Source organism: Phycodurus eques, chromosome 4 (assembly GCF_024500275.1).
Source record: "Phycodurus eques isolate BA_2022a chromosome 4, UOR_Pequ_1.1, whole genome shotgun sequence".
In the NCBI taxonomy this organism is placed as follows: domain Eukaryota; kingdom Metazoa; phylum Chordata; class Actinopteri; order Syngnathiformes; family Syngnathidae; genus Phycodurus; species Phycodurus eques.
Window position 1 is genome coordinate 5,722,725 of NC_084528.1, and position 25,093 is coordinate 5,747,817.

At 42.1% G+C, this 25,093-nt stretch overlaps 2 protein-coding genes across 11 annotated transcripts in view; both read right to left on the reverse strand.

The window, feature by feature from the left end:
• Positions 1 to 12,830, reverse strand: part of LOC133401149 (intermembrane lipid transfer protein VPS13B-like) — a 482,547-nt gene extending 469,717 nt beyond the window's left edge. For all 9 annotated transcript variants that reach the window (XR_009768384.1, XM_061673722.1, XM_061673719.1 and 6 more), the window contains exons 1-3: positions 12,564 to 12,830; positions 11,710 to 11,879; positions 5,211 to 5,354 (exon numbers count right to left, since the gene is read on the reverse strand). Coding sequence is in view for 8 of the 9 variants with exons in the window: in XM_061673722.1 (XP_061529706.1) it covers positions 5,211 to 5,354; positions 11,710 to 11,856 (291 nt within the window). In the remaining variant the exon portion in view is untranslated. The remainder of the gene's footprint in view (positions 1 to 5,210; positions 5,355 to 11,709; positions 11,880 to 12,563) is intronic.
• A 2,873-nt stretch (positions 12,831 to 15,703) lies between these two features.
• osr2 (odd-skipped related transciption factor 2) lies at positions 15,704 to 19,253 on the reverse strand. 2 transcript variants are annotated; one of them, XM_061675509.1, is made up of 4 exons: positions 18,984 to 19,253; positions 16,759 to 17,452; positions 16,389 to 16,488; positions 15,704 to 16,061 (listed from the first exon to the last, which is right to left on the reverse strand). In XM_061675509.1, the coding sequence occupies exons 2-4, from the start codon at positions 17,412 to 17,414 to the stop codon at positions 15,987 to 15,989; spliced, it is 831 nt and encodes a 276-aa protein (XP_061531493.1). In that variant the 5' UTR covers positions 17,415 to 17,452; positions 18,984 to 19,253; the 3' UTR covers positions 15,704 to 15,986. The 2 variants fall into 2 exon arrangements, with proteins under 2 accessions (XP_061531493.1, XP_061531492.1); XM_061675508.1 differs by having other exon boundaries at positions 15,704 to 16,143.
• Positions 19,254 to 25,093: the final 5,840 nt, after the last annotated feature.

Genomic DNA, 25,093 nt, shown 5'->3' on the forward strand with positions numbered 1-25,093 from the left:
AAGCACAAATAGGTCTTGGTCTTGTTCTGTCGAGGGAGACTAGGACTATAGCGGCTGACAGGAAAGATCTTAATATGCTGTTCTCCCATTGGCATTTTTGAGATGGCCCTTCCAAAAACAAAAGATGAAATATAAAAAAGGTACAAAAAGAGAAAACATTTACGTAATGAAAGAGGGCCTTGGAAGAGCAAATCGAAATTAAAAGAATAATAAATCACTCAAACACCGCGGAGCAGTTCTTCGGTTCAGTGCCTGAGCTCAAGGGCACCTCGACAGCGCTCAGGAAGCAGACCAGAGTCTCTCCAAAAGTCACATTTAATCTTTATATTTTAGGTCTGCAGCAGCTCCTATTTTATTTTGCTCTATTTTGATTTGGTGGAATTTAAGGAGGTGGATCCCAGAATCACATTATTAGCAAATACATTAGATGGATACTATCTAGTGTTTATAGAGCTTAAAACACTTCGGAAGGAATTCAACCGAAGAAAAGGCTCCATAACACCAAGAGCATGTTTAGAGGCACCTCCCCAAATTGTCTTGAAGCAATACATCAATCAGAGGCTCCACAGCAGTGGCAAATGCACTCAGCAGGGCTAAAACTCCCACATGAGGCAAACACAGAACCAAAAATCAGGAAAAACGTTACTCAGCAAAACCTTATCTTTGTCTTGTAAAGAAATATAAATTGCTTGGGAGTGTTATCATCCACTGTAGCTGCTGTCACGCCACTATCTCTGCTGATAACACCTCATCTTCCAACATCTGGAGAAGTTTCCCAAGATGTCAAGAATAACTATAGAGCAAGAAAAATGTGCTAGTAAAATTGCTGTGCCTCCTGTCAGTATGGCCAATTTTTTATTATATATTACAAAATCAAACAACAAAAACACCCAAAAATAAATATCCAAAAACTATACACAACCTGATCTGAAGACCTAAAATTTAAATACAGTATAGAGACAGGGCCCAACCACAAATCGCAAAAATCTGTGAATAATTGACGTCCATTACATTTGCACTGGAGAGGGGAGGGGGGGGGACTTTTTTTTTTTTTTGTAAACCCAAAAACCGCTTGAATAAGCAGGGATGTACTACTGCCAGTGAACATTTTCAGGGTTGGTTCCCCCCTCCCCCACCCAAAAAAAGAAAGAAAAAAGAAGAAAATTGAAAAAAACAATTAAAACAAATTGGGGGAAAGGAATCCACGAATAGGTGAATCCGCAGGCGCCTGAACCACAGTATGGGGTCCACTTTAATTGACCCTCCCCCCAAGAGGGTTTATAATTTACCTATACTAATAGTTCAAACAGTACATATACACCTAAACTATGATCCCCAAACAGTTTAATATAATCAAATTCAGCTTGTAACATTACAATTAAAAATAAATGGCTTACAGATTATTTGACTTTGAAAAGCCCCAGTGTGACAACTCTCTTGATTTCTTCCGCCTACTTGTCTCTCCCCTTAGAGAGAGAGACAAGGAGGCTCTCTCCTTAGCTCCTCAATGACATACAAAGCTTCTCTCTCAGTCAAGATGTGACACGCCAACTTAGTTCCTAGGCACCAGGATGGCACGAGATGGCACCAAAGCCTAGTCTAATAAAAAAAACAGAACTATGTTTCAGAAAGAGCACACAAACGGCAAATAGGCGAACTTCTCAGCGAATAACAGAGAATAGGTACCGCCCTAAAAATATACAACACCAATTCCAATGAAGTTGGGACGTTGTGTTAAACATAAATAAAAACATAATACAGTGATTTGAAAATCATGTTCAACCTATATTTATTTGAATACACTACAAAACCAAGATATTTAATGTTCAAACTGATAAACCTTATTGTTAGCAAATAATCATTAACTTAGAATTCTATGGCTGCAACACGTTCCAAAAAAGCTGGGACAGGGTCACGTTTACCACTGTGTTACATTACCTTTTCTTTCAACAACATTCAATAAACGTTTGGGAATTGAGGACACTAATTTTTGAAACTTTGGAGGTGGAATTCTTTCCCATTCTTGCTTGATGTACAGCTTCAGCTGTTCAACAGTCCGGGGTCTCCGTTGTCGTATTTTACGCTTCATAATGCGCCACACATTTTCAACGGGAGACAGGTCTGGACTGCAGGGAGGCCAGTCTAGTACCCGCACTCTTTTACTACGAAGCTACGCTGTTGTAACACGTGCAGAATGTGGTTTGGTATTTTCTTGCTGAAATAAGCAGGGGCGTCCATGAAAAAGACATTGCTTGGATGGCAGCATATGCTTCTCCAAAACCTGTATGTACCTTTCAGCATTAATGGTGCCTTCACAGATGTGTAAGTTACCCATGCCATTGGCAGTAACACAGCCCCATACAATCACAGGTGCTGGCTTTTGAACTTTGCGTCCATAACAGTCCGGATGGTTCTTTTCCTCTTTGGCCCGGAGGACACGACGTCCACAATTTCTCAAAAACAGTTTGAAATATGGACTTGTCGGACCACAGAACACTTTTCCACTTTTCATCAGTCCATCTTAGATGAGCTCGGGCCCAGAGAAGTCGGCGGCGTTTCTGGGTGTTGTTGATAAATGGCTTTTGCATTGCATAGTAGAGTTTCAAGTTGCACTTACGGATGTAGCGCCAAACTGTATTTACTGACATTGGCTTTCTGAAGTGTTCCTGAGCCCAAGTGGTGATATCCTTTACTCATTGATGTCGGTTTTTGAGGCAATGCCGCCTGAGGGATCGAAGGTGACGGGCATTCAATGTTGGTTTTCGGCCTTGCCGCTTACATGGACTGATTTCTCCATATTCTCTGAACCTTTTGATGATATTATGGACCGTAGATGATGAAATCCCTACATTCCTTGCAATTGTACGTTGAGGAACATTGTCCTTAAACTGTTCGACTATTTTCTCACGCACTTGTTCACAAAGAGGTGAACCTCGCCCCATCTTTGCTTGTGAATGACTGAGCAATTCAAGGATGCTCCTTTTATACTCAATCATGGCACCCACCTGTTCCCAATTAGCCTGTTCACCTGTGGGATGTTCCAAACAAGTGTTTGATGAGCATTCCTCAACTTTCTCAAGTCTTTTTTGCCACCTGTCCCAGCTTTTTTGGAACGTGTTGCAGCCATAAAATTCTAAGTTAATAATTATTTGCTAAAAACTGTAAAGTTTATCAGTTTGAGCATTAAATATCTTGTCTTTGTACTGTATTCAATTAAATATAAGTTGAACATGATTTGCAAATCATTGTATTCTGTTTTTATTTATGTTTAACGCAACGTCCCAACTTCATTGGAATTGGGGTTGTACATGAATAGGCGGGGGAGTACCCGACAGGGCAAAAGAAATTGAAGGAATTGAGGCAAAATAGTGTGCACTTCTACAACAGTGTCGTTGATCCAATCTTAACTAGTTAGTAGCCTGAAAAAGAACAAGACATCTCCTAAGGCCTGCTTGGCAGACCTTCACTGGCACAACCTTTACAGGTAGCATGTTATAAAATATGTGCTATATTTGGTTTAAGTCTCGAAATTAACTTGGCTAGTCCAAAAACATACATATCCACTTCTTATCTTATTCTTAGCTTATCTTTTTGCTGCATTTCCACCTTTTAAAGTGGATTACATAGACTAGGTGTCATTAAAGTCGCCATATTTTCCCAAACCAGCTGTTTTACAGTATTTGGGATGTAATATTGGCTCTATGGAACCTCAGTAAACGTAAATTATGAATTAAAATCCATCCATCCATCCATTTTCTACCGCTTATCCCAGGTCGGGTCGCGGGGGCAGTAGATTTAGCAGGGACGCCTAGACTTCCCTCTCCCAGCCACTAACTTTAAAATGTGTCCAAATTTTACTTCATTTTTCAACGCTGATTTTTTTCACCTTAGCTGTGTGTAGTCCCTCACTACATAGCAATGCTCTCGCGCTCATGTCTCTCCATTGCTGCAGTTTGTGTGCTCACTGTGCTTTGTGTCTATAAACTCCTGCCTCACCCTTCTGCTTTAGTGTCTGGAAACAGATGCCGCCACACATATTTGACAATCGGATGCAGCTTTAACAGAAAAAAGACGAGAACAAAAAAAATAATACATTCGGCCTCCAATCAGGACCTGGCTCCTCACGTTAACTTCAAAGTGTCGGATAAGAACAGGACTGTTCACAACCGACACATCAATAGTAGTAGCTAATTTAAATTCCTCAAACTGGATGAATTTCTGCTATAAATTGGTCCTTACTCCAAATTATGTCTCATGGGTGTACATACCTCATGAATAATTTGTCCAATTGTCATTTGCAATTCTTGGAAAAAAATCTTCTTTCAGCTTCAACTATTGAATAAATAAAAACATCTGCTAAAAATTTTTGTATTGAGACTTTGCATTTCACCAGTGCTGGTCAACTCTGTATGGGCACAAAATCCAAGTTTCAATTTGCTTCTTTCTTGAAACCTGATTCAACAAGCAGTAGCCACCGGCACTGTATGATATTTACCCTTAATTCTGAGCAGCTAAAACTCATGTGTTACAAATCTTTTTGCCACAGCCTATATAATTACCTGTAATTGACTTCCCGAGAAATGTGTTTCTTCTGGGACATCTGGTCTTAAAACTGCAACTTCCCAAAGAGACGTGCCTGGCCTCCAATAGCATATTTCTAACTTGCTTGAATGGCAAAAGTATGACTAGGCATTGCAGCAAAAATAATAAAAAATATGAAAAGTCAACATTGTTAAAACTTAAAATTAAATGTTTCTCTTCTGACTCAAAAGTACATAATTTCTGCCAACATAAATTAGTCTTTTGTCACTTCGGATTTGATTACTGTAATATGGATATCTACAAGTTTAAGAAAGCCATATTTCGGACTTCCTAAGACCATTTTTGATTTTGTAAATATTACCAATAGGAGTGGTTGATATGGGATACATTCGAATAAAGAACCTGTAACACTGGCAGAAAATGGAATACAACATCTTAATTTTGGCATAAGGGGAAAGCACGTGTCCAAATTAGGGTCGCGAATAAGCAAGAGCTTATCCGACCTGACTTTGTGGGACCGGTGAGGTACACCCTGTACTGGTCATCAGCCAATCGCAGAGCACATATAGCACACACAGACAACAATTCACTCATATTCACACATTTAGACAAGGCTTCAATCAACTTAACATGGATGTTTTTGGAATGTGTTCAAATTGTGAACAAACCTGGTCTCCATCCCTCAACTTTAGGATGCACTCCATGGTGTTGATGGTGATGACGACTGGCTCGGAACCCAGCTTGGTCCAGGGTACATGAATACGTAGCTCATGTATATGACCACTCATGAATGTAAAAGGAAGCTTCAATTCCTACAAATGACAAATAAAAAAACACAACAGAAACAATGGTTTGAAAAAACAAAAAACCCATATCTACCTTGAAGACCTTTTTATAAAGGGTAAATAATAGAAACACTTATAGTCAAGTCATACATTATCTATATTGAATCTGATTTGAACGTGACATTACATTATAATAAAGAGATGTACCGTAATGTACCGCATATTCATGGTTCGCTATTTATTCTTTTTTTAATCTACCCTCCATTATTTGCTTGAAAAACTCACCTATTTACATTTTCTTTTCTGTGGAACCTATCCCCTCCTTTTTGCTGAAAAACCCACCTAAGCTTGGCCCCTACCCCCCGCGAAAAGCAGAAAGCGGGGATTACTGTATTATGAAGAGGGCTTTACGACAAATGTTACGTTTTTTGGGGGCGTGACTAAAACCAGTGATGCACTTGGGCCTCGGCATAAGTCGTCTCTCCTACTATAAGAACTTGAAAGCCTTTGTCGCATCAGTAGTTATACAGTGCAAATACGAAGTGCAGTTAACTAGCTAGTATGAGTGTAACGATTCATTCATGATATCGATGTATCGATTTATATTCCTGCATTTCAATTGGATCGATCAGTCCTTTGCAGAGTTCCTCTTCCGGACAAAAATATATCGATTTAAATCGTTTTAAAAAGGTAATCAATCGTTTCCATTGTTAATACGAAATAAGACATTGAATTTAGGCATGGCACACTTTATATGGATGCGTATGTGTGTGTATTTTAGCATTTCTAATGATAAAGACATAAAGCGTTACTTGATTAAGATTTTATGTCCGTGAGGTCGCAAGTGATCATGGGAGCATCAAAGAGTAGTTTTTTTCTGGCGCTATTGAGTGGGCAGAGTGCACTAAGAATGAGCCTGCGCAGTGCAGGAAATATGATGGAGCAGTGTTCCATTGATTAGCACACTAAACTTAATGCGTGGAATCCGCAAAGGTTGAATCAAGGCCCCTCCCAGAGCCGTCCCAATGATCCTAGGAGCTAAGTTGTCTGGGGCTACACGCCCCTGGTAGGGTCACCCATGACAAACAGGTCCAAGGTGAGAGACCAGACAAAGCACGCTCAAAGACCCCTTATGATGAGTACTACTAATGGACCTCGATTTCCCTCGCCCAGACGTGGGTCACCGGGGCCCCCCTCTGGAGCCAGGCCTCCACACATGGGGCCCGGCCGGGCATAGCCTGAAAGCCATAGCCCTCCCATGGGCTCACCACCTGTGGGAGGGGCCAAAGGGGTCGGGTGCAATGTGAGCTGAGCGGTGGCCGAAGTCGGGACCTTGGCAAACCGATCCCCAGCTACAGAAGCTGGTTCTAGGGATGTGGAATGTCACCTCGCTCACAGGGAAGGAGCTTGACCTGGTGTGTGAGGTCGTGAAGTTACGACTAGATATAGTCTGGCTCGCCTCCACACACGGCTTGGGCTCTGGTACCAGTCCTCTTGAGAGGGGTTGTGGACTCTCTTCCACTCTAGAGTTGCCCATGGTGAGAGGCACCAAGCAGGTGTGAGTATACTTATTTCCCCCCGGCTTGGCTCCTGTACATTGGGGTTCACCCAGGTGGACGAGAAGGTAGCCTCCCTCCGCCTTCGGGTGGGGGGATGGGTCCTGACTGTTGTTTGTGCCTATGCACCAAACAGCAGCTCAGAGAACCCACCCTTTTTGGAGTCCTTGGAGGGGGTTCTTTCTGGAGAGCGCTCCCACTGGGGACTCCCTCGTTCTGCTGGGGGACTTCAATCCTCACGTGGGCAATGACAGTGAGACCTGGCAGGGTGTGATTGGGAGGAACTGGACTTCTGTGCCCATCACGGACTGTCCATAAGGAACACCATGTTCAAGCATAAGGGTGTCCATATGAGTACTTGGCTCCAGGACACCCTAGGTCACAGTTCGATGATCCACTTTGTGGTTGTGTTATCGGGCTTGCGGAGCATGTCTTGGGCACTCGGGTGAAAAGAGGGGCGAAGCTGTCAACTGATCACCACCTGGTGGTGAGTTGGGGCCGACGGTGGGGGAAGATGCCGGTCCAACCTGGCAGGTCCAAATGTATTGTGAGGGTGAGGAACGTTCTGCTGGGAACGTCTGGCAGATTCCCCTGTCAGAAGGAGTTTCAACTCCGGTAGAACTTCACCCACGTCCCGGGGGAGGCGGGGGACATTGAACCCGAGTGGACCATGTTTTGCGCCTCCATTGCTGAGGCGGCTGACCGGAGCTGTGGCCGTGAGGTGGTGTGTGCTTGTCGGGGTGGCAATCCCCTTTGGTGGACACCAGTGGTGAGGGATGCCGTAAAGCGGTAGCGGCTGGCCAAGCGGAACGCAGCTTTGGTGGACACTGAGGCAAAAACTCGAGCATGCAAGGAGTTTGGTGAAGCCATGGAAAACGACTTCCGGACGGCTTCGAGGAAATTCTGGTCGACCATCCGGCGTCTCAGGAGGAGGAAGCAGTGCACCATCAACACTGTGTATAGTGGGGACATTGTGAGTCTGTGTGGAGAATACTTCAAAGTATATAATACTTCACTTCAAAGACCTCCTCAATTCCAACGACACGCCTTCCTATGAGGAAGCAGAGTCTGGGCTTTCCTATCTCAAGAGTCGAGGTGGTTAAAAAGCTCCTCGGTGGCAAGGCCGCAGGGGTGGATGAGATTCTCCCGGAGTTCCTAAAGGCTCTGGATGTTGTGAGGCTGTCCTGATTGACACGCTTCTTCAACATCGCGTGGACATCGGGGACAGTACCTCTGGATTGGCAGACTGGGGTGGTGGTCCCCCTTTTTAAGTCAGGACCCATCCCCCCACCTTTTTAAGAAGGGGGACCGGAGGGTGTGTTCCAACTACAGGGGGATCAGGGCCCAAAGAAGAAGTCAAATCTCAGATTCAGGAGGAGCATTGTGGTTTTCGTCCTGGCTGCGGAACGGTGGACCAGTACTACACCCTCAACAGGGTTCTGGAGGGTGCATGGACGTTCTCCCAACAAGTCTACGTGTGTTTTGTGGACTTGGAGAAGGCCGTGTCCCTCGGGAAGTCCTGTGGGTGTGCTTCGGGAGTATGGGATACCCTGTACGACCAGTGTCAGAGTTTGGTCCGCATTGCTGGCAGTAAGTCAGACTCATTTCCGGTGAGGGTTGGACTCCGCCAAGGCTGCCCTTTCTCACCGATTCTGTTCATAACTTTTATGGACCGAATTTCTAGGCGCAGCTGAGGCGTAAAGGGGATCCGGTTTGGTGGCGTCAGTATTGCATCACTGCTTTTTGCAGCTGACGTGGTTCTGTTGGCTTCATCAAGCCATGATCTCCAACTCGCACTGAAGCGGTTCGCGGTAGAGTGTGAAGCGACTGGGATGAACATCAGCACCTTCAAATCTGAGACCATGGCCCTCAATCGGAAAATGGTGGAGTTCCCTCTCCAGGTCGGAGATGAGATCCTGCCCCAAATGGAGGAGTTCAAGTATCTTGGGATCTTGTTCACGATTGAAGGAAGAATGGAACGGGAGATCGACAGGCGGATTGGTGCACCATCTGCAGTGATGCAGACTTTGTATCGGTCCGTTGTGGTGAAGAAGAAGCTAAGCTGAAAGGCGAAGCTCTCAATTTACCGGTCGATCTATGTTCCTACCCTCACCTATAGTCACGAGCTGTGGGTCGTGACCGAAATAACAAGATCCCGGATACAAGCAGCTGAAATGAGTTTCCTCCGCAGGGTGTCCAGGCTCTCCCTTAGAGATAGGGTGAGAAGCTCGGTCATCCGAGAGGGGCTCAGAGTAGAGCCGCTGCTCCTCCACATTGGCAGGAGCCAGATGAGGTGGCTAGGGCATCTGATTAGGATGCCTCCTGGACGCCTCTCTGATGAGGTGTTCCAGGCAGGTCCCCGGGATGACCCAGGACACACTAGAAAGTCTACGTCTCCGGGCAGGCCTGGGAACGCCTCGGGATCCCCCCGGAAGAGCTGGATGAAGTAGCTGTGAAGAGGGAAGTCTGGGCGTCCCTGCTAAACCTACTGCCCCCGCAACCCGACCTCTGATAAGTGGAAGAAAATGGATGGATGGATGAATCAGGGCAACTGGACTGTGCTTGTTTGTTGAAGACATTGGGGGAACGTCCTGGAAAGCTTAAATCAGAAATATGGACGCATTTCTGTTTTGCAGTAATAAAAAACAATCGCAGAGAAACCATGACGGGCATGCAATAACTGCTGACTGCCGCCATCGACAAGTCGTGGAATACAAGTAATATGAAAAGCCGCAATCACCTGGAACCAACAAGCAAGTGAGGCCCAACACCGATTCGTGAGACATTTCAAGCAGGTTTTTCTTCATGATAGGATGATCGAGAGCTAAAAGGTTCGTGAACACACTTAATTTGCCACGGTACAATATTTCATCACGAAATACGAACACCAACACTTCACTAAGAGACAAAGTCCAAAGTAGTGAAAGAGAGCATTGAGCAGGCATACTGTTGAGCAGTGGCTCTCAAACCTTTTACACAGAGTACCACCTCAAAAATACTTAGGACTCCAAGTACCACCATCATCACGACCAACAAAATTCCGTAGCGTAGTAGGCAAAAGAGTTCATCAAAAACGAGAGGTTTTATTGCTAAAAAGTATTGATATCTAAAGGTCATCATTTATTATTGTAAGCCACTGTAACATTAGACACAGTTTGAACATTAAAACTGCACTTAAATATAGGAAAATTAAAAAATACTTAATGATTCAATTAAAATGTATTGCACATAAAAGTTCAATCAACATTGTACCGAAGGAAATGTCTTTACAACAGTTATAAACAATCAAATGCAAGTGTATTGTGCTTAAACATTAAATACAACTGTACTTTAAAAAATTTCTTAAAAAGTTTAAGACACTGTAACATGACGCACAGTTTAAACCTTTAACTCAGTGATTCTTGCATGCCAGTAGAGTGAGCCCACGTACCACTAGTGGTACATGTACCACACTTTGAGAACCACGGCTGTATAGTGTTTCACATGTGACAGATGGTAACTAGGACATCACGACCTTCTCAGAGCTACGTAACTACTACATCACACATCATGACTAGTGAGTGGGTACTGAAAAATATAATTACAATATTTGAGCATTACATGTTTTGTGTTCAATAACATTAAGATTTGTATTATGTATTGTTGAAAAACAACATCAGTAGCAAGTAGCAGCTAAACCTACTGTTAATCCAACCTGAAGAGATGTTAGTTGCATTTTATTCAAATTAAGTGCAACTGCGTTAGCTATTATTATTTGCTATAATGATTGGTTATGGTTTGTTTACCTGATACGTTTACAAGGAACAAACGGAATTTCAAAAATTTCGCCTGCACTGTCCACTACTTAGGTGTATGTATTTATTTCACAGTCATAATGAAATTTTGTCTTAAAAAATACTGACTCGATTTCCAAACAGTGAATCGTTTCAGATCAGATCACTTTAGATGCACCGATCTTGTCCTAGAATTGAATCAGATCGCTGCCAAACTGAATCGTTACACCCCTATTCGCTAGCTATGCCTACAACACAAAAATGCATCTTGCTTTCGGATTGTCCACTGGCATGGATGCTTTATTGCGCCTCGTTGTTGGCAGTGAGTGCGCGCATATCATCCAGAAAAAGGCGGAATCGCCAGGAGAAGAAAAAAAAAAAGAAATCTGACTTGAAAGCCAGTGGGTGGACCAGGGCTTTGCAATAGTGTGGCTGCTTGAGAGTGCCTTGTAGTCGGCTGTGAGCACGCCCATGTCACGGTGAGAAAGGTGGAAGGGCCAGGAGGGGGTAGAAAATGTTTTTAAAAGTCCAACTTGACAGTCAGCCTGTGGACCAGGTTCGGGGTGGTGTGGCAGCTCCAGAGTGCCTCATAGTAGCAGCACGGAAAAGCCTGGCGACGGATATATTCCAGCCAACAGAGGCTTTAGGCGGATCTAGTTTCCCAGCTCAAACATGTAGTTATGTGTCAGCATAAGAAAGATGCTAGACATTTTTAAGGTCATAGTAGAGGTATTTGTTTGACAGAGGTATTTGATTGACAGTTGAGTGGGTGATGATTTGAGTGCATTCAGCAGCCACACCTAGAGCATCTGAGAGCAGAGACAAGCTTGCTTTGTCATGATTTTGAAGTCTCATTTTATATTCTTGGCAATTTTTTTTAATCATTCAAATTTGACACGGTTGTTAACAACACTCTTCTGAGTGGTGTGTCAAATTTAGAAGACGTATTTTCACTTTACTGGGACACTAATGAAATACCTACCATGCCAATAAATCTAGCCTTGAAATTGCAAAAGGCTCAAGACAGCTGAGGTTACATACTGCAGAAAGTACCTGTTCTAGCACATCCAGCTTCAGGTCCAACTTGCTGAGCACGACATCTCCTCCCCAGAGAGACAGCTGCAAGTCAGATGGCTTCAGATTCTTGATGTACTTGTTCACATAGCTCATCAGGAGCGGCGTGACATAGGACTCCAACATCGTGTCCCTCTTCTGTAAACCAGCTGTTTGGACCAAAAAAAAAAAAAAAAAGCAATGCACTCTTATTTAAGGCCACTTTTTTTTTTCCTCCTCTCTAAATCTTGTCTGGCCAGATACTAATTATTCACAGATTAATCCCAAGGGCAGAGTTGTGCATTTAACAGCTTAGTTATCATGTAACTATTATTATTATTATCGTCAGTACTGGTGACTGAAAAGAAGTGCATATGCAAGATTAAAATCAACCGAAACCTTACAAAATGTAGCTCAGTGTCACTCTGCTCTAACAAAGGACTCTGTCCTGTCTTCTGAAGGCCTTGTAGCATGTATTCGGTAAGGAACATCTTCGAACAGATAAAGTACAGGACAGTCACAAAATGAATTAAAACTTCATCCATTTTGACACATTAGTCCAGTGGCTACGGCTGCATGTATGGCAGCAAGGATATTTAGACAAAAACAGAGGCGGGAGGTGTAGTTTGCGTATGATGGAGTGCCTACATATTTTTATCTTTTTTTTTTTTTTTTTTTCAAATAACTGCATGATCAGTTAGCCTGTTTGCTAATGCTTTCTGACCCACCTTCACTTTTTGTACATACGTCTGTAGTGAATGAGCTGCACAATATTTGCCAGTGCTTGACTCGTGCACACCCGTGTAACACGGCATTTTGTTTTAAAATGGTACCGTAGAGTAGAGAAAACTTACTTCGCTGTATTTAGGCTAGCTACGAGCTGCCATCATTTAAAGCAACCAGCGCCGCAGCTGCGAGGCAGAGTAGCTAAGCTAACTCCTTGAAAGAAGTCCTCCTAACTTGGTTTTCTCGAAGTCAAACGGGTAGACACGCGTTACAACAAAAAACATGCTCTCACGCGACACTATCTTGGATTATCTGGTGGTTTAGTTTGCATTTAAAGTGACGATTTCATTGCATTATCAAACGCCGACCCCCAGTTCTCCACCGCTCCAGAGGCAACGTCATCAGTAAACACGATTACGACTTCCGCATGTCTGGTGTTGCCTTTACGTCCGCTGGTAAATGTGAAAGTCGACTACTTTGTTCACGGCAGGTGCTACATTGGAATGATTTGTCATAATACGTATTTTACTGTGTTGTATGCTTAATAGTGAGTTGCCATTTAGAACCGAATGGCGTCTAATCTACCACGCAAATAATTGGGGAACTAGGCGTCATTTAGCCTAAACTATACATTGTCTCAGCAACCGGTTTAGTGTATTTGTAACTAATAATTCAATATTCGAGAACGGAGGCGTAATTTTACCTAATACATTCAGATCGGTATTTTAAAATCTGGCAATATTAGAAGAATATACAGCTACCCACGGTGCGGAGTAAGAACGTCGCGCACAGAATATGCGCATCTCTCTGCAGTCTGCAGGTATTTTTCTTGACTCAATATTATTTTACATGCAGCAGTTGTTGCGTTCAGTCGGGCAACGTAATCTTAAAACGCCGCGTATGGAGTTTTGATACGAAATTGATGTGTACTTTCTTTCTTTGTGTATATAAATCAGCATTAGACAGTTTCTGTCGGTGCATAGATTCCCGTTTTAGTAATGCAAATTAACATGCGTGTATATATATATATATATATATTATATATATATTTATATAAAATATATATATATATATATATATATATAATATCTACGTAATCTAAGGGAAGAAACAATTTTAAACTATTCTTGCCATTAGAATTTTCCCGAATCTAATGTACTGAGGAACTTTACGCCTTGACGTTGTGAATATTGGAGTTTTTCACATTTGAAATCAGCTGAAAAATGAATTTGGAAAAAGAGTCGATTTTTCAAAATGACATTACGCCTCGTTCCCCAATTATTTGTTTTGCTTGATTGGTCACTATTTGTAGACTGTAGCCCGAACAAACAAAGATGGGCCACCAACTGTATTATTTTAGGGGTATGTGAGGGGACCTTTGGAGGCACCATATAGGAAAATAAACTTTATCAGCGTATGAATTGAACGTGTGTGTGTATATGTATATATATATATATATATATATATATATATATATTCATAGAAAGTTCACAAGATTACCATACACGACGTTGAAAATCGTTTTTAAGTGTACATCATTTTAGTTTGGAGCCATAAACCTCATTTTAAAATAAAAAATTTTTTAACAACTTTGGAACTGACTTTGTATACAGGCCTTGAATCATGTTGTTAATATAGTCCAAATGTACTGACTTATTGTTTATGAAGTTGTAGCTATTACTGCTGGCATTAGAGCCGTCCCTCCCTGTATAGGCAATTATAAATTATAATTGAGAGCATGTCCTATCAGAAGCATGAACGGCACAAACATATATACTGTTGTCAGTTCCATGCTTGACCAAATTGTTGAAAATGCCCAGGAAGGGTTACTAGTCAGAAATGTAAGCAGAAAAAGAGTGAAAGTCACCGCCATATGTTATCATGAAATTATTTACATATTTTAACATGAACCATTTACTTTGTTTGCTTCATGTATTTGTGTACCTTGTCCGATGCACAGACGATTTACTCTGAAATCATCTTGAGACCAACGCGTTGCACACAACGTGATTCAGAAAATAAAAAATAAAAAATAAAATAAAAAAATATATATAAACTTCCAGCCAACATTAAAATTGCTTTCTACAAATAGCGGTTAGATGATGAATCTGAACACGAAAGACAAACTGTAAGCCCTTGTGTGCATCTGGTTTGTAAGATGTCCAGCCAGAACAAAATGACGAAATGTTGACTAATGCCCTCGAAATGATTTCATCTATTTGAAAGTTCTTTATTTCCAAGACAGAAGTCCTTACTGTCATTTCTAGAAATATATAATATTCACAACTGTTGTGATCTTTTTATTTTTGAAATATCCAGCTGTGTTATTATTATAAAAAAAATGCCATATCTATTAATATCTAAAAACTTGCGTTGTTTCTTTTTGCCAGTCTTTAAGACCGTTAAGTGTAAATGTACTATCATTTAAGCAACTGTTTCCCATGTGCGTGGAAAAGCAGATTTTGATCTTTTTTTTTTTTTTTTTTTTTTGTCTGTGGTTCTTGCAGTTATGAAGCAACAGGCCTCAAGGCCAACTAATCAATTAAAAAAAAAAAAAAAAATTATAAAAATGATGATGATGAGGATGTGTTATCTGTCCGACACTGTTGTGGGTTAATATTCAAGATCACCCTAATCAAAGGTTAGTTGGATTCAATCCAACCCTTTCTGCACACAGCCTAAATACGAGCTTTCATCGCACACCCCAAATGTCCTTTCTTCTAATAGCGGCATACAAAACATACACGCCTACATGTTTTCTTATCTTGTATTTGAAATGAACCTAGTTGCAGTTCATTTCGCTTTAAAAGAAAATGACTGAATCTTTTGCCACACTTTAGTTTCCCGTTCTTGTCCTGTGTTATTCAACTTGTCACGTTATCTCCAAATTGTCTCCGCCGTCATGATAGCGTCGTGAAAACGCGATACGACTGACATTATAGTGATCCATTTCAACATTTATTTAAATGGGAATGTTGAGATGCTTGTGCGATTGTAATATGATAATTATTTAGTAAATACGGAAATGGTTTAGCTTCGTCAATGATCCAAGGCCTTGAAGTGTTTGTTTGTTTTTAAATTTAAGTAGAAATGTGTGTCTTCTGCTTGCTTATACTGTACATTCTGCTGCAGTCGTCAATTTAGCGACTATAAACTATACAATTGATGAGCACGTTAGGTTCATGTGAACATTGAGGTCATATACAAATAAAAGCACACCAATGAATGTAATGGAAATATTTATTTCTAAAATACAAATTCAACACAGGCTTTTTTTTTTTTTTTTATAACAACTTTATCATTTGAATGCCAGAAAATACAGTTTTTCTTATGTACACGATCTTGATATTTACATGGTGGTGTCCCACATGCTGTGCAATCAAGTCATGTGTTTGCAGTGTCCACGTTCGGATATTGTCCATGCACAAAGGTTGCTGACTTCTCGTCTCGTTTCCATTTGTTTCATTGTTGTTGTTGTTGTTGTTTTTTTTCCTTTCTGTTTATTTTGTTTATTTCTGTCCAGACCTAGAAGTCCCGATGTGGGCTGTGCGTCAAACTGTGCCGTCGCAAGTCACAGTTGCGCCGAAACACCTTTCCGCAGCGGCCACAGCTGTAGGGCTTGATGTCTGTATGGGTGAGAAGGTGAGTTTTCAGGTTACTTCTTTGATTAAAGGTTCTTCCGCATGTGGAGCATTTGTGGGGAGACTCCTGTTTAGATTTAAAGCAAGCAAAGGATTATTCCTTTCAATGATGTAGAACTTTGATCATGAATATCTTTCCAAAATTAGAACGCATGCGGATTTTGAAATGTGAGATATGTGCCCCATTTGTATGACTGACCGCGACAGACGTTCTGTAACATCCCCACGAATGCATGCATATGTGAACGAATGGTCATAAAGCTAAGAAAAGCTACATATGCATGAAATATGTTGGTGTTATTGGCATCTCACCTGCATGTGCAAGGTTTTATGGACTGCTAGAGTGCGAGACTGGCAGAATCCCTTCCCACACTCTTGACATTTGAATGGCTTTTCCTTGGAGTGGATGTATCTGTAAAAAAAAAAAAGAAATGACAATTATAGGTGCGCTACGAGGCAACGGTTGGCGTGGGGAGGGTTACAAGCCGAATATCCATTATTATTATTATTATTTTTTTTTTTTGAAAAGAAGAATATTCTACTAAAGCGGCCGTCTGTAACGCGCAAAAAGTGAGAGTCTGCTCGCGAGAGCTTCTGCGCGCTGAAGGAGACAGCCGCGATTTCAAAGCGACTTCAGGTCATCGTTATTACGGGATAAGTAAGGCGGAGGGTCGTGCCGTACCTGTGATCTCTGAGGTGGTCCTGTCTTCTGAAGGCCTTGTGGCAAATATCACAGGTGTAGGGCCGCTCGTCCGTGTGGGTCCTTTCGTGGATGAGGAGGTTGTAGGACTTGGTGAAATGCCTGCCGCAGAACTTGCAAATAAATTCCTTTTTAGTCTTGGACGGGAGCCTGCCCCTCGTGGGTTTTCTGTCCGGGGACAGCTTGTTCAGCTCGGTTATGGTTCCCCCTAGTCCCGACGCCAGCTTGGCCAAATCCGCAGCCTTCGGCGGGTCCTCCTGCGTTGCGGCCAGGGCCAGATTGGCGAAGTCGAACCTCGGCCTGTCCTTGTGCATGAGCGAGGGCACGCCGTGCGTGACTGAAGCTTGTTTTGGATGGAAGAGCTGCGCGGCGGCGGTGAAGGGCAAAGCCGGGAATGGAATCCTGGGGTCCATCAAGCCCTGGGCGGCTGCCATTTCTGTGATAGTCGATCTCAGTCCTTGGATGTGCGGGTAGCCAAGAGTCCAGTGGTTCATGTGCATGGTGTGCACGGCGCTCAGGCCGTACAGTCCCTGCAGCTGGTCAGCCGGGAACGTGTTGACGGCCTGCAGGAAGGAGTAGTTAGTGAGCTGCAGGGGCGGGTGCAGGGGGATCGGAGCGTGCAGAGCTTTGCTCCCCATCGCGGCTCACGCTTGTGCAGAGGACACGCCGACAACCCCTTGGAAAACAGAAAACATGTCCGCTGTTAGTCGCGTGGATTGGCAGACACAAGAGATTTACAGAATGAACGCTGCATTGCAGCAAAAGCGTATCCCTAAATTGATCCTGCGTCTCGAACGAAGGACCCTAACCTCGCAATGGGAATCATTGTGCATAATATGGCCACTTTGTTCGAACTCACCACGATCGCACGCCGAAGCGGTCGTCTGTGGAGAGCGCGGATACGAGACTGTGCGAACAAGCGCCATTTAAAAATTAATAATACATAAATAAACTAATCATATATATGTTTTTTAAAAAGGCACATTTGACAATGAATGCAACGGGCTTTCCGAAAGTCGTCACTGTATACAGTCATTATTTTCGGTGATGGCGACAAACGCAAATGAACGTGTATCTATTCATTTCTTTGAATAAAGCAAAATAAAATACAATAAAAACGCGACATCATGTTTTCTCGTGAAATTTCTGTGGGGGCCTTTGGGAAAATTGAACCACAACAATTAACATTATTATAAGGCATGATCAAATACATAAAGCCTTTGTATAGGCGTATTAATTATGAGGATGCTAAAGAGGCATTTCGTATTTCTTTGAATTGTTGAACAATTTTAGGAGTAACCTGTTTCTCTTCTGACGCTTCCACTTCGAGATTTCAAGCTACCTTTGCAATTAGTTTAAAAGGAAAATAAGACAAAACAGGTGAGCTGCCAACAGTGAATGAAGTAAATCTCCGAAATTATTTTGGACTGAATCACAGCGAGAGAGAGATTGATTACTTGACAGCGAGAATGATTATTGAGGGCAACAGAAGAAAAATGACTCCTTTCTTTTTGGGGGCTTTTCGGAATTGATGTTTTATCCCGTTCCCATCATTTTATAAATCAAACCCAAACTAAATGTAGTATTCCTCCTCCAGGCAAATGCTTGGAGACAGCATGCACGGGATGACTCAAGGCCTCGATTGTTCCGCTGATGTTTTTGAAAACACTTTCACAGTATAAGTCTTCGGATTGGGCTCTCCCCCCACATCAGACAGGATGGGGTTAAATATAAAGTTGCACAGGTGCAGCTTAAGTCACCATACAGGCACCCCCCCCCCCCCCCCCCCACACACACACACACACACACACTCTGCCATACTCACTATTTCGATCAACATGTTCTCCCTAACCTTTGGACTTCATTTACACTTTGACAGTTTGCCTGAACGTGTGTGCGTGTCCGTGTTCCTGACGTTCTTTATTCTATTATTATTATTATTATTATTATGATTGTATTTTTTTTGCGTTATAGCAACATCGTGTTTACAGCGCGCGTATGTTTTTGTGCAAAAACTAAAAGCAACGTTGCTCAACAAGAAGCGATAATCAGCCTCATGGATCCATTGGTTTCGTTTATGGGAAGATGACAAGTGCTGGTTTTGATGCGCATTGCAGCGCAAGTATTTGAAGTGACGGAGCAGTTCCGAAACAAGTCAAGTTTTGAGTGACGTACGTCGGCATGTACCCTTCCAAACACACTCTTACCCCAATAAATAGCTGTCAAAATCCTGCGGTATGCCAGTAATCCACAGGAACTACTGAAGCGACCGGCTCCAGTACAGCGCCACTATAGGTTTTCCAAGTTCGAAGTCCATGAAACTTTCACAGCCATGCAGCCAAGTGCTACGCCTCGGACATGTGCACGCTACACTCGTGTAGTGGGACCGAGCTGCAGTGGGTCTGGGAGACAGGCAGGCAGGCAGGCAGGCAGGCAGGCAGGCAGGCAGGCAGGCAGCAGCACTGTGGGAGTCCCGTCCGCAGCTGAGGCTGGAAGTGTGCGTCATGCGCACCGATTCTTCACTTTTTAGGGCTCACTCTGCCCGCCTCCGACACGCCTCCTCTTTCTCTATCATTAATTCCAACGTTCCTCCTCTGTTTATTTGTGTTTGGTTAGCAACTAGAGCTGAAGCACCCCGTTCAACTCAACCATACCCCATGCGACACCTCTCTGAAAACAGACAAGGCAGAGGAGTCCTGCATTTCACGGACACATTAAGTGCAAAGTCTGATCCCACCACCCCCTCGCCACGCTTCTTGAACACGGTACCTGCTTTTGGATGCTTGACTACCTCGCGAGATGTTCTTTCAAACCATAGACGCGGCATGATGCAAAAGGACAATATTAAACCACTTGTGTCATTTAAGTAACAAGCAAACATTTCCGTGCGGATGGAGCCACCGATATTAGCGGGGAGAGAGAAGAAATACACACAATAATAAATGCTTCTTCATTGTATCTAAACTTTTATCCTGCAATACACAAAATGCAATTTGTTGGGAAATTTCAATCGGTGTTATTCACAACGAATACGTCTGTAAAAACAAGGCATTCGGGATGTTTTGCACAACTCAATCGAAATTCAAATTCACGAGCAAGGGACAAGTTGAAATGCCAGAATTAGTGTATGAACAAAACGTGTATTTCCCGTGAGTCCGTGTGGAAAAGTATCTCCTGCATGTCGCATTATTCAATATGTAATTAATTGCGCTTGGTTTCTGTTTGGCAACAGATCGAATGCATTTGTGAAGACGTGTGAGGGCATCGCACCAAACGGTGGTGTGCGTTCACACACAAAGTGCCATCACGCATATCTTCACGTAAACCATGTCAACCGTTAAACGAAAACGCTTGATTTTCCCGATTCAATTTAAATCATCAAAATATAATAAACAATTAAAAAAAAAAAAAGATTAGCATTTAAAATAAATAATAATACAAAAAATAAATAAATAAAGGATTCAAATACATACAAATACAATACACATAATAGGCCTAATTCTCAAAATGTGTATTATTATTATTATTATTATGATCATAATTATTATAATAACTTGAAATCTGTCAATAGCATTGGAATTGCCATGGTCCTGTCATGGTGAATTTTTTGAATGCAGAGCGAGTGGCTGAAGGCAGCCTGTGGCGCATCAGAACGTTGGCACTGAGTATATGAGTCTGCAGCGTCCCCTATCGATGTTTTATCATAACGACAAGGCCTTCTCCACTCATGCGTTTGAATGTTAAAAAAAAAAAAAAAAGGGGGGGAGGGGGGGGGGGGTGGGCGTTCCATCACACCATTGCCAAAAACAGACATTTCGAACAGAAATGAACCAACTTAATGACAATTATTATGATGATTTTTTTTTTTTTTCAAGGATTTGTTTGGCTATTTCAGATATCGGTCACAGACAAGACTTAACCGATCCTTTTCATTTCTAAACTTTTCTTGCAGGTGTATAAAATTGAGCTAACACGTGAAACAAAACATGACTGAACACTGTTTAGTGATCAGACAAACAGAATTTCCAACAGTAGCACAAGTGAAATACTGAAAAAATACTGCAGAGCTGCAGAGCATGTGGCAACACATTTCTGCACACAACATGCTTGTGGTTTCCATTCTGTTACTCCGACTTCCATCGTTACCTTCAGCTATTTTTAGTACAATATAGCCAATTCTATTTATTTTACATAAATAAAGATTTGTGTTTATCCTTAAAAGGATGACACGTGTTTGAATTGATGATAGAAATTTGCTTTATCGTTCACTCCCTTGAAAAATTACTTTCCGATTTGAATTTGATTTGATAATTAAATCCATTAATAGCAGGGCTATTTATATGAATTAGCTTGAAGATTGATCGAAAACTCACAGATGTGACATTTTTTTCTCTCTCTCCGTTTGACTGTTTTTGAGTGTCATTTCTGATCATATTTAAACTTGGGTTAATGATTGCAACTTTCATCCATTTCAATTATCAGTGGTACGTTGACAGTGCCAGCGTTAACTTTGTGTGGCGTCTTCCCCCCTCGCGAAATAGTAGTAATCAATACTGTAAGACAGGGAAAGTGTTTTGCTGTTAGTGTTAAAATGACACAACTCAGACAGTAAATAATTAAGTGTGGGCGTTGAATTTTATGTCTGCATGATGATTGATCATGAGATCATCACCACGATATTTTGTGGCTTCTCGAAGTTTTTTCTTTCTTTCTTTCTTGGACACGCATACAGTTTTTTTTTTTTTTTTTTTTTTTTTTTTTTTACTCCGGTTTACGTCAGCGAGTTAGTGCCGTGACTTTTGACCCTGGCTTGAGTCCCAGCACCCGCCATCATTCTCTGTGATCATCTCACGACCAGAGAGCCTCAGTGTTGGAGCCCCATACAGCTGACAAGCCTGTAATGGCCGATACTTTTTCAACCCCCCCCCCCCCCCAACTCTGACCGTCAAAAGAAAAGGGATACACTCGATTATCGGTAAAGACTATGAGATTGCTCGCAGGTTTACTTAAAACATTTACTGTACATGACATCAAATTATGCCTCTCTTTTTTTTTTTAAACACAGTATATATATATATTCTAGTCTTGTCCAAAAGTCTAGATTTTAAACAAACCATTTTTTTTTTTTTTGGGGGGGATTTCATTTCATGCAAGGGCCACTTGCTCTGTACTCACTTGTGGTGTCTTTGACAGTGTAGTAGTTCCTGGCTTTGTTTCTGCATGTGAGTGTGTGGGATTCTATGTGTTTCTAAGCATGTCGCCTTACAGGATGTCAGGTCCGTACTACAAGTGCACGCGGAGGCAAAGCTGTCACTCTTACCTAACCCCGCTGTGGTTTCAAAGCCCCCACCTACACAGTCCCTCATCCTGTATACGGCACTGGTTCACCCAAAGACCCCTGCTGTCACAGTTTCTCACATCACACTTCTACATAACATGAAATAAAAAAATAAAATCTACCCATTATTTCAATTAACTACATTTTCAAAATGAGATGTTAATAATACAGTTTGTGGTCGCGTTTGCTTCAGATTTTCAAATGTGTACACTGTGTACCCTAAATCTCGACAACAGCATATTAAGGTCACATTGAGGCGAGGACCCTCTCCTGCAGACGTGTCTGTAAAGCTCACGTAGCCTGTAATTTCACACATACGTGTGAAATTTAAAAACGTTTGTTATTGGCATATTTCTAATTGGATTGCAAAGCGGTTACGTTTGCGCTTGTAAATCTTACTGCTTAGGATGGTCCACTTGTCACAGTGTTGGTTACTGCACTATACAAGATTGCCTCCTGTTGGTTAACCAGCAAACTACAACCCCACAATGTCACTGCAAGCTATACACAGAACCGAGTGAACCACAATTCAAGGGCTGTGTCCAAACGTCTGCCTTGAAAAAGGCCATATTGCTGAGTTTCGAATGACACTGACGGAGAGGCATTCATGTAACCATATGTGTTAGTTGCCCGAATGGCAGCAAAGAGATTGTGCAGTCTTTAGTCTCCTGTTGAGCTCTTCTCCATCTGCTGTCCATTGCCACTTTCGTCACTGGTCTCCCGCCATCTGTTAAACAGCACCCACCGTCTTCGCGTGACCAAATGCCTTTACTCCGAGCCGTGTCATCCGTGCTGCCAGAGAGGCATATAGCAAAGAAACCCATGATATCGTACTTGTTCAACCAATAAAACCCACCAGTTAATGGTGTTGAAGCTCAGCACTCCATCCCATTTGTCAGCAAATAGCTTCCCTGAGGCTGTTTGTTCTGGCCAGGCGCTTCTGTAGAGCTGCCTGCCATTCATATGCCATACTTGACTTTTTTTGTTTTGTTTTCACGTCCATCTGGTGGCGAGTGCAGTCAATATGCAGTAAACGGACGAAACAAAGGGAGAATCTGTACATGATCATCACTGTTGATCACTATCAAAGGAGATGTATGCAAAAGTGTGCATGCAGTGATGCTGGAAGATCCATATTGTGTACAAAGTCAGCCAGACTTCTCAAGAATGTGCAGTAACCTACTGTGGTGCCACCACTTTCTTTCATTCACAATATAGGTATTAACTGCTTCAATTGCATTTTTGTATCGCTATAATAAAATAAGTTGCCTTGCATCTGGTCAGTTTGTGTATATCACTTGGTACAGGAATGTACTTCCTCAAATATTGCAACAACTCAGAGGTGCCATTACAAACAAATTCATATTAACATCAATGTCCAATACACTTGCCCCGTGTCTTATATTGTACACTTTGCTATTGTGCCTTATTCACCCAAGGTGTCGAATCCTCTGGTGCAACTGCACTCTATACAGTCCCCACTACTCTCGCTGGTAAAGTGATGGACAGTAAAACTCCTGCATCTGTTTCCTGGCCACGCTGAAGTGTTGTTACAGCCACGAAGAGAAGACATTAACAACGTTTCTGCAACACACTTGGAGGGATAAATCAACGGAGAGCAAATGTGTCTCATCCAGTCTGTCAGAAATGGCATTTTTAAAAGGTTCCAGTGCCCGCTGTATTCAATATTTACCTGGGGAGATGGAAATACAGCCAGAGTGGAGAGATGAAAGCAGCGATGGAAAGCTTTTACAGTTCATGGGTGGAGAGGAAAGGAGCTGGATGGAGAATAAGATGAAGAAATGGAAGAACTGTAGAATGGAAGGAGGGAAAGATGTTTGCGGAAGCAGTGGAAATATCGAGAGATACGGTGTGAGCTGGAAACGAGCGAAAGTGAGGAATGGAGAGATGAAGGAACCGGGATCCAGACTACTCGTCATGATTTTGTGTAATCAGTCCCCTTTGAAGACCTTGAAAACATTTGTTGATTAAGTTGGATGTTGACTGAATATTGCAATAGCCCCATCCTGCATCAACAATCCTGTTTGAGTTCATATAATTTATTCTTCCCTTGACTTATTTTCTCTTTGTGATGTGCCAGATGTAAGTCAATTACAAAGAGAGTCAGGAAATGGTTTTCCATCAAAAAGTGCATGCAGATCTTGACACTGTTACAAGAAAGACCTGTGGCTGTGAATGACCTGTGGGAAAACCACTCTGGAGGCAAGTAGCCTTTTCTCATGTTTTCATAGAAGCGTAGAAGTAACAATTAAAGTCATCCACAATATTTGTTCCATATGTTATTGCTGTGCACATCAGTCACTCATAAATTACTGTAATAAAAACTGAAAAGGCAATTGTTTCTCTAAACGCTAAAAATAGCCCTTCAGCATTGTAGAACGTCTTTCTCTTATTATTCTCCATCACTTTGAACTAAAAACATTTTTAACAGCATCTGTTGCTGATGGATTACTGATCCACTCTTGTTTGAATTATTAGTGTGCATGTCTCTATGGTTGAATTACAAACACACGTAAACATGGGGGGCTTCAACACGCTCTAGCACACGCTCACTCACTAAATAAATGTTAATGTACAGGTGCAGTCTTTAGGGAGGTTGTGTTTCCCTCTCATCAGTCACTCATAATCACTTCCCCCTCCAGCCCACTAAATCACCGTTTTCACTAATGCATTTATAGAATACATGCTCACTACTTATAGCCAGGGGAAAGTTTGGCTACCACTAGGAAAACATTATAGGCTTCTGCATCTATACAGTCACACATTCAATACAGTCAACTCACAGACAGGAAATATATATATTTTTTTAAAAGTGTACTTGTCTCTGAAATGTATTTGTGCTTTTAATAGGGTTTTAAGCTGTTTATGACATATAGGTGAGAGTGGAGTTAGTGGTCCCTCGGGGACTTCTGGGCAGCTGTACATATTGGCAGGTTGCACAGCTCCACCAAACTGGTC

What these genes read in the sequence shown, in the direction of transcription:
- osr2 (XM_061675508.1), bottom strand. Translation starts at nt 17,414, where the DNA reads ATGGGGAGCAAAGCTCTGCACGCTCCGATCCCCCTGCACCCGCCCCTG. An exon ending in GACCACCTCAGAGATCACAG is followed by an intron (nt 16,489 to 16,758) that starts GTACGGCACGAC and finishes TTTTTTTTACAG; the next exon opens with ATACATCCACTCCAAGGAAA. An exon ending in ATAAAACCTTGCACATGCAG is followed by an intron (nt 16,144 to 16,388) that starts GTGAGATGCCAA and finishes AAATCTAAACAG; the next exon opens with GAGTCTCCCCACAAATGCTC.